The 18,088-nt window shown below is 45.3% G+C and overlaps 1 protein-coding gene across 1 annotated transcript; it reads left to right on the top strand.

The window, feature by feature from the left end:
- Nucleotides 1-362: 362 nt before the first annotated feature.
- Nucleotides 363-17,257, top strand: LOC310650532 (uncharacterized protein). The gene is made up of 3 exons (XM_083380096.1): nt 363-1,766; nt 14,928-15,320; nt 16,822-17,257. The coding sequence occupies exons 1-3, from the start codon at nt 1,494-1,496 to the stop codon at nt 17,011-17,013; spliced, it is 858 nt and encodes a 285-aa protein (XP_083236222.1). The 5' UTR covers nt 363-1,493; the 3' UTR covers nt 17,014-17,257.
- Nucleotides 17,258-18,088: the final 831 nt, after the last annotated feature.

The raw sequence follows: 18,088 nt of genomic DNA, 5'->3' as shown, positions 1-18,088 counted from the left end.
AAAGATAAGTCCTTGTGCTTAAGCAGAGTTATTTTGAGGCCCAAATGAGAGGAAAACCCGTGCTTTGGCTAAGCTGCCCTACCAGGCCTGCCTCTGTAAAGCCTTTTACAGGTGGCTGCTATACCTGTAAATACCTAGAATGCCGGCAGTCCTTCACTTATGGCCACAGCTGGGAGTCGGGACTAGAATTTCCATAGAAATAGAGTGGAGTGGAGTGGAATTGGGAATAGAATAGAATAGAATAGAATAGAATAGAATAGAATAGAATAGAATAGAATAGAATAGAATAGAATAGAATAGAATAGAATAGAATAGAATATTTAAAAAGGAATAGAACAAAATAGAATAGAATATAAAAAGATAATAGAATAGAATAGAATAGAATATTTAAAAAGGAAATAGAATAGAATTAGAATTAGAATTAGAATAGAATAGAATAGAATAGAATAGAATAGAATAGAATAGAATAGAATAGAATAGAATAGAATAGAATAGAATATTTAAAAAGGAATAGAACAAAATAGAATAGAATAGAATATAAAAAGAAATAATAGAATAGAATAGAATATTTAAAAAGGAATTAGAATAGAATAGAATAGAATAGAATAGAATAGAATAGAATAGAATAGCAAAAAGGAATCGAATGGAATAGAATAGGGAATAAGAATAGAACAGAACAGAATAGAATAGAAATAGAATATAAAATTTAGAATAGAATAGAATAATAACTTTATTGTCACTTTATATGTACACTAATCAGCATACATTAAAATGAGATTTCATTGCATTCAGCTCTCAAAGGGTCCCCACCTTGCTAAATGAGGCAATTGTTAAATGCAGTTCACCCCATTTTAGGACCTTTCTTGCCACCGTTGTCAAGGAAATTGTTAGGTTAGTAAGCCAGCAAGGCCTTTGCTGAGGGAATCTGGCTTCCCCCGTGGACTTTGCTTGTCAGAAGGTCACAAAAGGGGATGATCACGTGACCTGCTGCAACCGTCCTAAATACAAGTCAGTGGCCAAGCCTCCCAATTTTGATCACGCGACCCACGGGGGATGCTGCAAGCACCGTAACTAGGAAACACGGTCCCAAGTTGCTTTTTTTCCCAGTGCCGTTGCAACTTCGAACAGTGGACTGTCATTAAGTGGAGGACGACTAGTAAATAAATAAACGCTGAGATACGTGCTCCAGTACTACAGGCCTCCTCTCCACCAGAGGGTGTCAACGAGGAGCCTCGGAGTTGCAACCCCAGACCTGAACTTCCATTTCCCAGGACCGGCTTGAGCCCAACTCCAGGGTCGCCAGCCTGGCAGCATTGAGAGACCTCCTTGCAATTAGCCAGGCCCGTCCCCTGGGGGGCTTTGGGTGCCCAGCCCCTAACAGACCATTAGCCCTGCCTAACAGACCGTTAAGCCCTGGGCCTGCAGGGAGGCCCCACCCATTGGCCCCCCCTTTCTCCGGGTCCCCCTGGCCTCCGAGCCCCCTTTGGTCCCATATGCCCACCATGTCGGACAGACCCCTCAAACACAGGCAGAAATCCAAGCGGTGCGCGCTGTGCGAGGCTCCGTTTCCCGGGGCTGCGGAGGGGGACCTGTGTCCCCGCTGCTCCCTGCAGCCTCTTAGCCCCCCCAGTTTGGCAGCAGGGCGCTTAGGGTCCCAGTGGCGGGAGCCCAGGGCCCCTTCCCCCTCCATCAGCTCGGGGGAAGACCCCAAAGATCCAGACCCCGAAGATGAAAAAGAGGATCCAGAGGCCCAAAAGCTGGACTGGGTAAGTTTGAGCTGTCACTGGTTTGGGGGGGGGGTGGTCTTCAGTCTGTGGCCCTGGCTCAACTCTCGTCTGCAGGATGACGGCTATTTTTATTTTTAAATTTTAAATTCTGAGCCCAGACGCTAGCTTTTAACGCAATGGCGAAAGCCGAGCTGCAAAAAAAAATGGCTCCTGTCTTTTCCCCTGGTGCGAATGCAGTTAGTCCTCGACTTTCAACGGTTCAAAGTTACAACGGCACCCCCCCAAAAAAGGTGACTTAGTTACGACCGTTTTTCACCCTTAATGACCACGGCAGAATCTCAAAAATTCAGTCGCTTGGCAACTGGCTCGTATTTAGGACGGTTGCAGCTTCCTCGTGTGATCCCCCTTTTGGGGGGGAAGCCAGGTTCACTTAACAACCGTGTTACTAACTGAACAACTGTGGTGATTCGCTTAACAGCTGTGGCAAGAGAGGTCGTAAAATGGAGTAAAGCTGACTGGACTCTCTTGCTTAGCAAAGGAAGTTCCGGGGCCCATTGTGGCCATAAGTTGAGGATTACCTGTACACCAAACTGTACGTGTTTGAATTTTGCCCAAGTATACGGCAATTAGTTGTTTTTGAAGGAAAGGTGGGGCTTCTGCAGTTCCTTACAAGCTTCCTTCTGTGTCCTTTCCCCCACACTTCCATCCATCCATGCATTGAACAGGCATTCTGTTCCAAAGCTCACTTTATTTATTTATTTATTTGTTTGTTTGTTTTATATACCGCCCTTCTCCCGGGGGATTCAGGGCGGTGTACAGAGCAATAAAGTAAGAATACAATAAAGCAATAAAGTGAGAAAATTTTAAAACCCAAATGCATCAAGCCAGGCCGGCTTGTTGGAATAGATAGGTTTTTAGATCACGCCGGAAGGAGCGAAGGTCGGGGGCCATCCGGATTTCAGCTGGTAAGTGGTTCCAAAGGATTGGCGCACCCACCGAGAATGCTCTCCCCCTGGGGGTCACCAGCCGACATTCTCTGACCGGTGGCACCCTGAGGAGGCCCTCTCTGTGGGAGCGCACAGGACGGAGGGATGTTGACGCTGGCAGTAGGTGCTCCCGTAGGTAATCCGGACCCACGCCATGTAGGGCTTTGTATGTCATCACTAGCACCTTGAATTTCACCCGGAAGGCAACTGGAAGCCAGTGCAGCTCACGGAGCAGAGGTGTAATATGGGAGTATCGGGAGACCCCCAAAAGCACTCGTGCAGCTGCACTCTGCACCAGCTGAAGCTTCCGAGTGGTTCTCAAGGGCAGCCCCATGTAAAGAGCGTTGCAGTAGTCAAGACGAGAGGTCACAAGTGCATGGGTGACTGTACGCAAGGCATCCAGGTCCAGATAGGGTCGCAGCTGGCGCACCAGACGAACTTTAATTGTATCCACATCTCTTTGATGCAGTTAACAGTTATATTTGCTGGAGCAATTTGGTTTGAGGCATTTGGAAAGGATGCCTCAAACCAACACTCAGAGCATATTTGTTGCATGCAAACAATCTGAGATTTGGTTTCAATCAATCCGAATAGAGCTGGAAGGGACCGTGGAGGTCTTCTAGTCCAACCCCCTGCTCACTATACCATGTCAGACAAGGGACTGTCCAGTCTTTTCATAAAAACCTCCAGTGATGGTGCACCTACAATCTCCGGAGGCAAGCAGTTCCACTGGTTAATCGCTCTCACTGTTAGGAAGTTTCTCCTTAATTCCAAATTGCTTCTCTCCTGGATTAGTTTCCATCTGTTGTTTCTTGTCTTGCCTTCTGGTGCTTTGGAAAATAGGTTGACAACCCCCCCCCCCTCTTCTTTGTGGCAGCCCATTGAACACTGGAATACTGCTATCATGTCAGCCTTTACTCCTTTTTTCTAGACTGGTCATACCCAGTTCCTGTAACTGGTCTTCATATGTTTTGGTCTCCAGGTGTTTAATCATCTTAGTTTTTTCTCTTTTGCCCTTTTGTGTATCATCTGACCCATCCACTGCGATAATCAAGTTCGCAGATGATACAACTGTGGTGGGTCTTATTACAGGTGGGGATGAGACAGCATATAGGGCGGAGGTACAAAAACTATCCATATAGTGTAGTAACAACAACTTGCACCTAAACATCGGGAAGACGAAAGAGATGGTGTTAGACTTCCGGAGAAAAAAGGAGGAACCTGCCCCACTTTACATCGGGGAGGACTGTGTAGAGAGAGTTTCCTCCTTTAAATTTCTGGGAGTCTACCTCTGTGAAGATCTGACCTGGAAAGTTAACACAACCAAGGTGGCTAGAAAGGCCCAACAGAGGCTTCACTTTCTTAGGATCTTGCGGAAGAACAGGGTAGAACAACAGCTAATGACCCTCTTTTACCGGTCTACCATAGAGAGCGTCCTCTCGTATGGTATTGTGGTTTGGTATGCTGGTCTGACAGCCGCGGATAGGAAAGTATTACAGAGGGTAGTGAGCATAGCACAAGACATGGTGGGCTGTTCCCTGACACCACTGGATGACCTCGCCAGGGCTCGCTGCCTTGGAAGAGTGAGGAAGATTCTCAGGGATGACTCACACCCTGGACGGTATCTCTTTACTCTCCTACCATCCGGTAGGAGATATAGGAATATAGCCAGCCGTACCAACAGGCTGAAAAATAGCTGTTATCCGTGGGCTGTTAGGCTTTTAAATGGGACATAATCTTATGCAGAATTGACTTGGGAGGCCGGTGTGTGGTGTTAGTTGGTTCACATAGTGTGGTGGGATGGAGGGTTTGTTGTCACTGTGTGTTGGGGGGAGAGAGCACGGGGGGAGGCTCAGCTAATGTCAATGTACACATGTTGTACTTTGACAATAAAGGTTTATTATTATTTTCCAAATCTCAACATCTTTTTCGTAATGTGACCAAAACTGGATGCAGTATTCCAGGTGTGGTCTTACCAAGGTTTCATAAAGCGGTACTAATGCTTCATGTGATTTTGATTCGATGCTTTTGTTTACATACAACCAAGGATCATATTAGCTTTTTTGGCTGCTGCCGCACACGGCTGGCTCATGTTTAAATGATCGTCCTATCCAGTTAAAAAGGATCTGATTGCAGGATCTGAAAAAGCGCTTTGCCCCTAGATCCTTGACCTACCACTGGGTTGATGGCTACTTTTACTGCATTTAGTGTTGGATCTTCTCATGTCAGGTAGCCTGTGGCTGCCTCATATTTTTTACTGAGTGCATCTAAATTGAATTGCATTCACACCTTTTGTCTTCTTATCAGTTAAATATATATTATGGAACAGCTTTTAAATTAACTCAATATTCTTTTTTTTAAAAAAAAAGGAATTGCTGGCTATGGAAAGACTTGAATCTTGGCAAACTCATCCTCACAAAAGGATGGTTTGATTGCCAATGCTTTTCAGCGCACGGGCTTCCTGCATATAGATGCATAAAACGTAGCTTAAGGCACAGTCAATATCTGGAGAAAGTTTTTAAGAAATCAAGTGTACCTTTTCTCTCCACTTACTTACTTACTTACTTATTTATTTATTAACTTGGTTTTGATTGCAGTGACTGCTAATATTCCACATCTCCCAAAAGTAACGTTGAAGGACAGGTATAGCATTCCTCTATAGTCACAGTAGCTCTGAAAATATTCAAGAAATCTATATCTTAAATCCGGATGCCAAAATGATACTATACAATCTTCATGCTGTTTTTTTTAAAAGAACCATAATCGACAAATGTATATATTATTGCTTGAAATGTTACTGTGGTCATGGTAAAACACAGCATAAAAATATTTCAAATACCGTAAATAAAATTACTGTTTATTTTTAAAAAATCTATTTTTTTTAAAGCCCCAATTGTTTCAAAGGGACTTTTGTCGATAACAGGCTGCTTGGAATCCTTTTAATTAAAAAATCTCTGTCCTGAACTGCCGAGGTGCTTTTATGTTATTTGCAAAAACTCAAGAGCTGGAAAACGTTACCGATTTTAAAATCGGCTTTTTTCCCCAGTAGGGAATTAGAAGAGCGACATCACGAAGTGAACAAAGCCGTGTCATGTCCCCCTAGGAAAATTTTTTATTGTAAATCATACTATTTATCGACAGCTAGCGTTAACAGTTGGAAGGGGCCTTGGAGGTCTTCTAGTCGGACCCCCTGCTCAAGTGAGATTGACAATTCTTATCATATTATGTTTCCTTCAACAATTTCATCAATAGAAAACAAAATATAGAAAGGGCAGCGTTCGGGGAAGGGCGTGGGGGTCGCCCAGAACCACGATTTCCTTAACCCCAGTTAGTTGCTGGCCCAGTTCGCACCCTACCCCAACCCGGTGCCTTGCAGATGCATTGCCATGGCAACGCGCGCCCGGAGGGAACCAGGTTGGGGAGGGCCGCTCCATTAGCGGGAGGCGAGCTCTGCTTTCACAGGCCGGGGGCGGGAGGGGGGGGTGATTTATTTTATTTATTTATTTTATTACATTTCTATACCGCCCTTTCCCGGAGGACTCAGGGCGGTTTACAGGGTAATTAAAAACCAAAAATACAAAAGTTAAAAACCAAGTTTAAAAAAAAGATTCAATTTATCCCTGTATAGTAAACGGGGTGGGGGTGGGGTGGGTCGGTAGCCCGAGAACAGGGCCCTCCAACCGTGTGGAGAAAAGCAAGCCGAGGCCAGTTCCCAACGGAACTTCCGGCGCGGGGGGACGCCGTTTCCGCCCGGAATAACGCGCCGAACAGCGTTCCCTTCCGGTCGGGTCCGTCCGGGAGCACTTCCGGTTCAGCCCAGCCCCGTTGGCAAGATTCGGGCGTGAAGAGCCGAGGAGGGACGCCGCGCGGCACAGGTGGGGAGGGGGACGCCGCCCCGGGAGGGGGGGGGAGGAACAGGAGGACTCCCCCTTTTTTGGGGAGGGGACGCAGGGCGGGTTGTGTGGAGTGGGCCTGCTCTGTTTTGGGGCGGCGGGGGGAGGGCAGCGGCAGGAACCGGTTCGCGGCGGGAGGGGAGCCGGGTTTGGGGGGAGGGGGGTGGATGGAAGAGCCGGGGAGGGGGATCAAAGGTCAAGGGGGGCCCTCTGGGCGGCCTTGGGGGTGAAGTAGCTCGCAGGGTTGTTGCATCAGAGCTGGGGAGGGGTCCTAAAGTGGAGGGGGGGAGGGCAGGTGCAGACTTATGGGTCCAACCCGCTCCCCCCTCCCCAGGGTGGGACAATACGGGCAGGGGGGGAGGAAATCTTCTGGGCTGCTCTTTTCATTTATTTATAATTCGGGCTGCTATTTTTAATTGTGTTCTCAACACACACACACACACACGCACGCACACGCAAGTCCTCGACTTACGGAGCGCAACGGAGCCCCAAGTTTCTCTTGTGCCAAGAGAAACTTTTTTTTTTAAAGTGAGTTTTCTTGCCACCGCCCTTAAGCGAATCGCTGCAGTGAGTCACACGGGTGTTATAAAGTGAATCTGGCTTCCCTTCCCTTTGGCTTGTCAGGGGGTCGCAAAAGTAGTGGGGGGATCACGTCACACACACACACACACACACACATACCGCTTTCCGGGTCGCTGCGACCATCATATAAGTATGAATCGATTGCCGAGAGTTCTGAATTTTTGAATCACGTGACCCTGGAGGATGCTGCCCCGGCTGTGTGGAAAAAAAATTATTTTTTTTATTTTATTTTAATTTCATTTATATCCCGCCCTTCTCCGAAGACTCAGGGCGGCTTACAAGCTTAGCAGTAGCAGCATCCTAACTCACTTTTTTTCCAGTGCGGTTGTCACTTGGAATGCTCACGTAAGTCGAGGAGTGCCTGTATTTGTTTTATTGTTTACCATATGGCACGCGCGGGTAGTCCTCGGCTGACAACGGTTAGCTTAGTGACTGCTCAGTGTTACAACATCGCTGAGAGAAAAAAAAGTGACTTCGGACCCTTTTTCACACTTGCGAGCGTTGTAACATCCCCACAGTCCCACGATCCAAATTCCGACGCTTGGCAGCTGGTTCGTATTTATGACGGTTGCGGAGTCCCCTGGGACCATGTGATCCCCTTTTGCAACCTTGGTCATAAGTCATATGGCAGGGACCTTCAAACTTGGCCCTTTTATGACTTGTGGACTTCAACTCCCAGAATTCCTCAGCCAGGCACGCGTGCCTGGCTGAGGAATACTGGGAGTTGAAGTCCACAAGTCATAAAAAGGCCAAGTTTGAAGACCCCTGTCATATGGTCATAAGTGTGAAAAACAGCCACTTTCTTTCAGTGCCGTAACTTTGAACCATTACTAAACCAGCTTTTCTAAGTTGAGGAATACTTATATGTATGGGATCCAGCCTCTGACAAGGACCAGAGTCAAATTCAGTTGCCCTATAAATTCATTAAATAAACAGATGTCGGCTGGTATAAAAACAAGATGGCTGCAGAGGACACTGTGCAAGGCCTTGCCGTGCTACCCGGGCATTTACATCAGTGCTGTGTGCCAAGGACATGGTGCGAAGGACAGGAATGGTGTGGTTGGCCTCTGGTGCAACTGGCCCAGGTTGCGTAAACCAGGGGTGTGACTGTACTTTGTTATATTGGTTTTATATGAGGTTGGCTGTTTCATTTTCTGTTTATTTCTATACTCCACCCAGAATCAGACATGGTGACTTTCAATGGCTTTCTCAGTTTCTTGCACTGTTTGCAACGGAGCCTAAAATTTCTGTTCCTAGGTGAGACATTTCTTCAGTGAGTTTGCCCCATTTTATGATCTTTCTTGCCACGGTTCGTAAGGGCATCCCCGCAGCTGTTAAGGTAATAACACGGTTGTTAAGTGAATCGAATCAGAATAGAGCTGGAAGGCGCCTTGGAGGCCTTCTAGTCCAACCCCCTGCTCAAGCAGTAGACCGTTTCAGAACAAATGGCAGTCCCATCCCTTCTTAAAAGACTTCAGTGATGGAGCACCCACAACATCTGGTGGCAAGCAGTTCCACTAGTTAATCGTCCTCCCCTTAGTTCCAGGTTGTTGCTGCTGCTAATAATAATAATAATAATAATAATAATAATAATAATAATAATAATAATAATAATAATAATAATAATAATAATAATAATAATATAATGATGATGATGATGATGATGCCATGAAAGTGAAGATACAAAAATCTACTGACAATCGAAAGTGCTGACTTTGCAACGACAAAGTTGAAACTGTTTCACGTTTCATATCTGAGTGTAGCAAAATCACGCAAACTGATTACAAAGCTAGACATGACTGAGTTGCTAAACTAACCCACTGGACATTGTGTAAAAAATACGACTTGCCTGTGTCCGAAAAGTCGTGGGAACATAGGGTGGAAAAATTTGTGGCGAATGAGAGGGTGAAGATCTTGTGGGACTTCTGAATACAGACAGATCGCCATTTGGAACACAACGCTCCAGATATCGCAGTCGTAGAGAACCGAAGCATAAAGTTGATTGATATCGCTGTACCAGGAGATGCCAGAGTCGAAGAAAAAGAACTGGGAAAAATTACGAAATACCGTGACCTGGCCATCGAAACTGCGCAATTATGGATGAAACGCGTAACAGTTAGACCCACTGTCATCGGGGCACTGGGAACGATGTCCAAAAACTGCAAAACACATCAAGAAATTGCAGCTTCCTGCAATAACTCCAGCAAAGCTACAAAAAACTGCACTACTCGGAACATCTTACATCTTAAGGAGATACCTGGTTGATACCTAGGATGCTGGCAGCAGCCCATGTCAACCATTAGTGCCAGTCAATTTGAGTGTTCAGTTGACTGAGTTTCATGTTTTATGAATAAAAGCTTTATAATAATAATAATAATGTTGGAAGGGACCTTGGAGATCATCTAGTCCAACCCCCTACTCAGGAAACCTTATACCATATCAGACAAACGGCTGTCCAGTCTGTTCTTAAAAACTTCCAGGGTTGGAGCATTCACAGCTCCTGGAGGCAGGTTTTTCCACTGATTAACTGTTCTAATTGTCAGGAAATTTCATCTCAGTTCCAGGTTGCTTCTCTCCTCGGTGAGTTTCCATCCGTTGCTTCTTGTCCTGCCTTCTGGCTCTTTGGAGAAGAGCTTGACTGCCTCTTCTTTGGGGCAGCACCTGAGATACTGGAAGACTGCTATCCTGTCCCCCCTCATCCTTCTCTTCATTAAACTGGACATCCCCAATTCCAGCAACCGTTTCTTATATGTTTTAGCCTCCAGTCCTCTAATCCTGTTTGGTTAGAGCAGGGGTGTCAAACTGCCGGCTCGCAGGCTGGATGCATCATCCCAAAACCGCGCCTATCCCATTGGTGGCAAGAAAAAGCTCCGATACGTTGAGATGTCTGGTTTAGAGGCTTTGGACAATAGCTTGACCCCCGTCTTCTTTGGGGCAGCCCCTCAAATACTGGAATACTGCTATCATGTCACCCTTAGTCCTTCTTTTCTTTGGCTTCCCCATTGACTTTGCTTGTCAGAAACTCACAAAAGGGGATCAGATGAGCCTGGGATACTTCAACTCATAAATGCTGTAACGAGTCAGTTGCCAAGCATCTGAATTTTAATCATATGATCATGGGGAATGCTGCCACGGTCTCAGGTGTGAAAAACTGGCCCTCAGTCTCCCTTTTTTTCAATGCCCTTGTAACTTTGATGCGTCAGTAAATGAACTGCTGCAGAGATTCCCTTAACGACGGTGGCGAGTCAAGTTGTAAAGTGGGGCAAAGCTCACTCGAGACCTGCTTTGCTTAGCCACGTAAATGTTGGGCTCTGGTCTGGCTCATAAATCAAGGGTTACCTGTACTCTAACCTGGACCCCACGCAGGTAGGGTGACCTGCCCAAAAACTTGAAAGGTGCAGCTGTTCAAGTATCCTGCCAAGCTGGTGGCATTCGCTAGTAATGTTTTGCTAATGTTTATTGAATGCAAAAAGTTGGTTAGTTCGTTATCTTTTATCCTGCTCCCAACGGGCTGTGTGTGTGTGTGTGTGTGTGTGTGTGTGTGTGTGTGTTTTGCAGCTGCTGGCCCAATATTCAAAAGTGCTCTTTAAACGTTGCGTGCTTCTGACATACCAAGTGCGGGCGTCTCATTGTGTTAGTGCAGCCATGGGCGTTGTGGAATCTGACCGTTGGCAGAGTAGACAGAACTACCACCTCGCATAAGCTTTCCTCCCCAACCGCTTAAACGTAGCAGTCATTTCAGAGTGTGTGTGTTTGTGTGTGTGTGTGTGTGTGTGTGTTTGCGGGCAGGTGAGAAAAAAGTGGGATCTGGCGTCCAACCAAGGTGCTTTTTCAAGAGGCAACTGTCTTGTGTTTTTTTTTACTTTGAAGACGTTTCGCTTCTGACGGAAGAAGCTTCTTCAGTTCTGACCGAATGGTGGGGAAGGGAAGGATTTGCACTCCTCGCAGGAAAGCTGGTCCTTCGCCTCCTTTTAGAGAGTCCTTGAGGCCACTTGGAGGTTTTACTCGTCTCCTCAGGGTCACCTGAGTGGTGGAAATGGGTGTGGGGCCTTCTTTGGCTGCAGGATGTTTTTCTTGTTGTGATTCAGGGTCAGCCTGTGAGTTCGGCAGTTGGGTCGGACGACTCAGAGGAGGAGGAGGGGGGTGTTGAAGAGCTTGCTGAGGGGGTTGAAGATCTTGCTGATGAGAGCCCTCAGCCAGGCCCCTCCCACTTGGTCACCACGGAGACCCAGCTGTGTGAGCCTGACAGCGTGGATGAAGATGACCCACAGCTGGCCCTGTTCAAGGATGCAGGAGGCAGTCAATTAGGAGTAAACAGAGGAAGGCAATGGGGCTTCTCGGAAGGAGGCAGAGAGAAGCCATGCCCTGAACTCTATATAAGGGGAATGTGTGGGGAGGGCTGGTTTGCTGAAGGTAACCGCTTGGATAGTTCCTGTTTCTTAAAGCTCCTGTTTCTTGGTTGTGTCTTGTTTGTTTTTGTAGCAATAAATTTGGCAGGCGTAATTCCAGCCTCTTGCCTTCTTGTAAAAGGGGTTGTCCCTGCCTTTTCTGCAGGGCCGGTAGCAGGCTGGTACAGAACATTTCTGCCCTGGGCCCCATCACGGTTGAAGACGGGCACACAGGCTGTTGGGGATGAGTTTTGCATGGTCTGAATCTCTTAACTGATGGAGCACCCACAATGTCTGGTGGCAAGGAGTTCCACGGGTTAATTGTCCTCACGGTCAGGAAGTTTCTCCTTAGTTCCAGGTTGCTTCTCTCCTTGGTCAGTTTTTCCATCCGTTGTTTCTTCTCCTGCCCTCTGGTGCCCTTAAAGCGAGAGGTTCCCAACCGGGGGGGGGGGCGAGACGATATCCCAGGGAGTGTGAAAACTTGGGTTTTCAAAATCGTAGGGTGTACGCATAATTTGTTGCCCTTATTTCGAACTTTTGTAAGACGTGAGAGAATATATCAGAAGCTTTTAGGGGTCCGGGGTATAGAAAAGGTTGGGAGCCAGTGCCCTAAAGAATGTCCATTCCCCTCTTTCTGTGGCATTGTTCTAGAGCAGGGGTCATCAAAATTGGCCCTTTCATGACTTGTGGACTTCAACTCCCAGAATTCCTCAGCCAGCGTGGGGGAACTGCGGCCCCTTCATGTCTCATGGACTTCAACTCCCAGAATTCCTCAGCCAGCGTGGGGGAACTGTAGCCCCTTCATGACTTGCGGATTTCAACTCCCAGAATTCCTCACCCAGCGTAGGGGAACTGTGGCCCCTTCATGACTCGCGGAGTTCAACTCCCAGAATTCCTCAGCCAGGATGGGGGAACTGTGGCCCCTTCATGACTTGCGGAGTTCAACTCCCAGAATTCCTCACCCAGCGTAGGGGAACTGTGGCCCCTTCATGACTCGCGGAGTTCAACTCCCAGAATTCCTCAGCCAGGATGGGGGAACTGTGGCCCCTTCATGACTGGCGGACTTCAACTCCCAGAATTCCTCAGCCAGGGTGGGGGAACTATGGCCCCTTCATGACTTGTGGAGTTCAACTCCCAGAATTCCTCAGCCAGGATGGGGGAACTGTGGCCCCTTCATGACTGGCGGACTTCAACTCCCAGAATTCCCTCAGCCAGCGTGGGGGAACTATGGCCCCTTCATGACTTGCGGACCTGCGTGCCTGGCTGAGGAATTCTGGGAGTTGAAGTCCACAAGTCATAAAAGGGCCAAGTTGGAAGACCCCTGCTCTGGAGCAAAGACGTCCAACCTCAGCGATGTCAAGACTTGTGGATGTCAACTCCCAGAATTCCCCAGCCAGCATGAGGAATTCTGGGAGTTGAAGTCAGGAAGTCTTGAAGCCGCTGAGGTGGCCCCTCAGGTTATGCCATCAGGAAGAAGTTTCTTCCTGATCTGAACGCCCTCACAGTGCTTTTTTCTTGTGCATTGGGAAATTCCTCTAAGAACTAGGTCAGGGGTAGGCAACCTCGGCTCTTTTATGACTCATGGACTTCAACACCCAGAATTCCTGAGTCAGCTATGCTGACTCAGGAATTCTGGGAGTTGAAGTCCATGAGTCATAAAAGAGCCGAGGTTGCCTACCCCTGAACTAGGTGTTGGGCGTGTATCGTTAAAAGCACCACAACGGAAAAAAGCTGTCGCAAAATTGGCACTCGCTCATAGCACATGGACAGAGCGTGGGATTCCTCAGAGCGCAGGCTCCACAATCCCGATTTCTGGGCTGCAACAGAAAGTCTTGGTGGCTTCTCCTTTCCAGAGGATGTGCGTGTTTGGGCCCTGCCTCTCCTGGCCTGGACAACCTCCTCCTGACAGGCAGATGTAGTGCAAGCATTTCCTTCCCTCCCAACTTACACGTCAGATCAAGAATTGTCCCTCCAAGTACCGTCTCTTTAGAAGAGAGGAGAGGAGAGGAGAGTAGAATAGGGAAGATGAATAGAATAAAATGAATAGAACAGAGAAAGAATAGGATAGGATAGAAGAATAGAATGGAATGGAATGGAATGGAATGGAATAGAATAGAATAGAATAGAATAGAATAGAATAGAATAGAATAGAATAGAATAGAATAGAATAGAATAGAATAGAATAGAATAGAATAGAATAGAATAGAATAGAATAATGGAATGGAATAAGAATAGAATAGAATAGAATAGAATAGAATAGAATAGAATAGAATAGAATAGAATAATGAAATGGAATAAGAATAGAATAGAATAGAATAGAATAGAATAGAATAGAATAGAATAGAATAGAATAGAATAGAATAGAATAGAATAGAATAATGAAATGGAATGGAATAAGAATAGAATAGAATAGAATAGAATAGAATAGAATAGAATAGAATAGAATAGAATAGAATAGAATAGAATAATGGAATGGAATAAGAATAGAATAGAATAGAATAGAATAGAGAAAATGAACAGAATAAAATGAATAGAATAGAGAAAATGAACAGAATAAAATGAATAGAACAGAGAAAGAATAGAATAGAAGAATAGAATAGCATAAGAATAGAATAGAATAGAATAGAATAGAGAAAATGAACAGAATAAAATGAATAGAATAGAGAAAATGAACAGAATAAAATGAATAGAACAGAGAAAGAATAGAATAGAATAGAAGAATAGAATAGAATAGAATAGAAGAATAGCATAAGAATAGAATAGAATAGAATAGAATAGAATAGAATAGAATAGAATAGAATAGAATAGAATAGAGAAAATGAACAGAATAAAATTAATAGAATAGGAGAAAATGAATGGAACAGAATAGAAAAAATGAACAAAATAGAGAAAATGAATAGATTGGAATAGAGAAAATGAATAGAGAAAGAATAGAATAGAGAAAATGAATAGAATAGAGAAAGAATAATATAAGGAATAGAATAAGAAATAGAATAGAATAGAATAACAGAGTTGGAAGGGACCATTTAGGTCATCTAGTCCAACCCCCATCCAAGCAGATAGTTCAGCCATGTCAAACTGCCGGCCCACAGGCCCGATGCATCGTACTGAAACTGCGCCCAACCCCATTGCCGGCAATTTTGAGGACGGGGGGGGGGGAGTCGCGATACGTCACGTGGCGTCGCCAGCTTGGCAGTTAGTCCTTGACTTGTGACAATAACTCTGTCCCAAATTTCTGCGGCTGAGTGAGAATTTTGTTCAAGTTGAGTTTTGCCCACAGAACTGCCCGCCGTTTCCGAGCCGGGTTGCCGGGATGGGAGGGAAGAGGGAAACCCCCCCCCCTCGGTATGAACTGTGCCCAGTATTGCCTGGACAGCTGGCTTTCCTGCCGCTCCAACAGAGACAGACAACTTGGCCGTAAGAGCGCCACACCGGTCCCCTCCCTCCCTCTCTCCCTCCCTCGGCCCACTTCTCCTGACCGCCTGCTGCTCCGCTGGCATTCGGCCGTGCCGGACAGCCGGGCACTCCCCCACCCCTGCTTTCCCTTCGCTCGGAGGGCTCTTAAGAAACCGCCTGCTTGGATTCCCCCAGGTGTCTCCAGCCGATCTGCCAGAGGCGATTTCCGGCATGGATCCCCAGATCTCGGCCCGATTAAACTCCAGGAAGAGGAGGAAAGAAGGAGCGGGTCCCAACGGGGCCGCCCAGACGGACGGCATCCCCTTAAAAGTGCCCCGCAACTGCATAGTAAGTGGGAGAAGGGCCGGGCGGGCGGGCGTTCGACTCCCCGGAGGCCTAGGAAGTGGGCGGACTTCCCTACCCAGAATCCTCCCAGCCAGCATGGCTGACTGGGGGATTCTGGGAGTTGACGTCCAGCCGCTTTCGAGAGGCTGAGGATGAAAGGGGCTTCTCTATGGTGACTCAATCCCTGTTTTTCTCCTGGGAGGGAAAAAAATATCACACTTGTTAACCGCAGCCTGTTTTCCCCCCCCCTCAGATTCAGGGTTGGACTAGATGACCTCCAAGGTCCCTTCCAACTTTGTTGTTGTCGTCATCTCGGTTGACGCAAATGTTTTTTTTTTGTTATTTCTTTTTGATTTTTATTTATTCTTTTGATTTTACTTATTTTTTATATTATTTTGCCCGCTTTTTATGCTGCTACTTTATTTTTTTATTTCGTTTTAACTTTTATTATTTTGGTTTTACTTTGTTTTAATTTCTTTTTATTTTACTTATTTTTTTATTTTATTTTGCCTGTTTTTTATCCTACTTTATTTTTTATTTCATTTTAACTTTTATTATTTTGGTTTTACTTTATTTTAATTTCTTTTTATTTTACAGTACTTATTTTTTTTATTTAATTTTGCCTGTTTTTTATCCTACTTTATTTTTTATTTCGTTTTAACTTTTATTATTTTGGTTTTACTTTATTTTAATTTCTTTTTATTTTACTTATTTTTTTATTTTATTTTGCCTGCTTTTTATGCTACTACTTTATTTTTTATTTCGTTTTAACTTATTATTTTGGTTTTACTTTACTATTTTAATTTCTTTTTATTTTACTTATTTTTTATTTTATTTTATTTTGCTTATTTTTCGTTTCACTTTTTATTTCATTTTAACTTTTATTTATTACTTTTGTTTTACTTTGCTTTACTTCATTTTACCGTAATTTATTTTTATTTTATTTTTTATTTCCCTTTATTTTGCTTGTTTTTTAATTTCATTTTATTTTTATTTCATTTCAATTTATTTTTATTTTTCTTTGCTTTATTTTAATTTATTTTAATTTTACTTATTTTTTATTTCATTTTTTATTTCATTTTAACTTTTATTTATTCTTTTTGCTTTGCTTTAATTTCATTTCTTTTTATTTTGCTTATTTTTAATTTTCCTTTATTTTCCTTATTTTTTTATTTCTTTTTAGTTTTCATTTTAACTTTTATTTATTCTTTTGGCTTTACTTTGCTTTACTTTATTTGTTCTCATTTCTTTTTATTTTCTTTATATTTATTTTATTATATTACTACGCTGGCTGGGGAATTCTGGGAGTTGGTCCACACGTCTTAAAACTCGGCAAGCTTCGGGAACATTGCTATAAAATAAATTGCTCCAGGGCTAACCTTCACACTAACATATGCTACCATAGTTATATAATTCCTTCACTGATGCCTCTTTTCCTAACCCTCACAATCGCTGAATAAACACGTCCCTTTTCTGATTTTTATTTTTATTTTTTTAAAACCAGGGATTGCGAGAGCCAGCTCCATTTTCCGACGAGCTGGAAGTGGACTACAGCAAGCCCTACACACGAGTCACATTTGAAGAGGCAACGAGAGGAACGCCCCGTAAGTGTTTTATCTGTAAACCGAAAACCTTCAATGCTTGTCGCGCAGGGGGTCCTCGACATACGACACTGACCACTGACGTAAGACACTGACAATGACTTAGACGACCGTTTTTCGCCCTGACCATTGCCGCATGTTCAAAAGTTAGTCACGCTTGGCAACTGATTCATATGTCTCACGGTCTGTTTGCCCCATTTTACGACCTTCCTGGCCACGATCGTTAAGCGAGTCGCTGCAGGTGTTCAGTTAGTAACACGGTCGTTAAGCGAATCCGGCTTCCCCATTGACTTTGCTTGTCAGACGGTCGCAAAAGGAGATCACATGACAAACACACACACCCGGTACACGACAACCGTCGTAAATATGAGTCGGTTGCCAAGCATCCGACTTTGGATCACGTGACCAGGGGGATGCCGCAACGGTCGCAAGCGTGAAAAAAAGGGGTCATCAGTCACATGTTTCGGCGCCGTCGTAACTTGGAACGGTCACCAAACGAAAAGTTGCAAGTCCGATTTTTGGCCAACGACTCCAGTGCAAAAAAGGTGGTGCGAATCAGGGGGGTTACCTGACCCTTTACAAGCGTCGTAACTTAAAGACCTAATGGGCGGGCGCCATTACGGTCACAACTTGAGGACCGCCTGTGTGCCAGCCAAATGCCCGCAGGAATCTTTGCTCTTCTGACCTACATAAACCTTTGCAAACTGAGAAGGGATGTTGCGGCCGAGATTAAGAGCCTTTTCAGCTTCGACAGCTGTTAGAGAAACTTTCTGGCAGCCGAGAGTTAAGCAGGCGGGGAAAGTAACTCCAGCCCGGCAGGGAAGAAAGGTCAGCATCGCGGCCGAGTTAGAGGACGTTTGCAGCCCCACCTCCCCAGCTTTAGGACGGGTTTTTCTAGCGCTGATGGTGTTGCCTAGTTGGGTCATGAGACATCTGCAAGAGAAGGACCCAGCTCAGAGAGCCCCAAGGACACCTCAGTTCTCCTCCTCCTCCTCCGCCCCCCACTGGTGATGTTCCCTAGTTGGGTCATGAAATGTCTGCAAGGAAACCACCCAGCTCAGAGAGCACCTGGGACCCCCACAGTCCTTCTTCCTCCTCTTCTTCCTCCTCCTCCTCCTCCTCCTCCTCTCTACAAACAAACCCCCCTCCCTTCTAGCACTGATGATGTTA

This window comes from Vipera ursinii, assembly GCF_947247035.1.
Source record: "Vipera ursinii genome assembly, contig: scaffold_248, whole genome shotgun sequence".
Taxonomy (NCBI): Eukaryota; Metazoa; Chordata; class Lepidosauria; order Squamata; family Viperidae; genus Vipera; species Vipera ursinii.
This window is presented reverse-complemented; position numbering and strand designations above follow the sequence as displayed.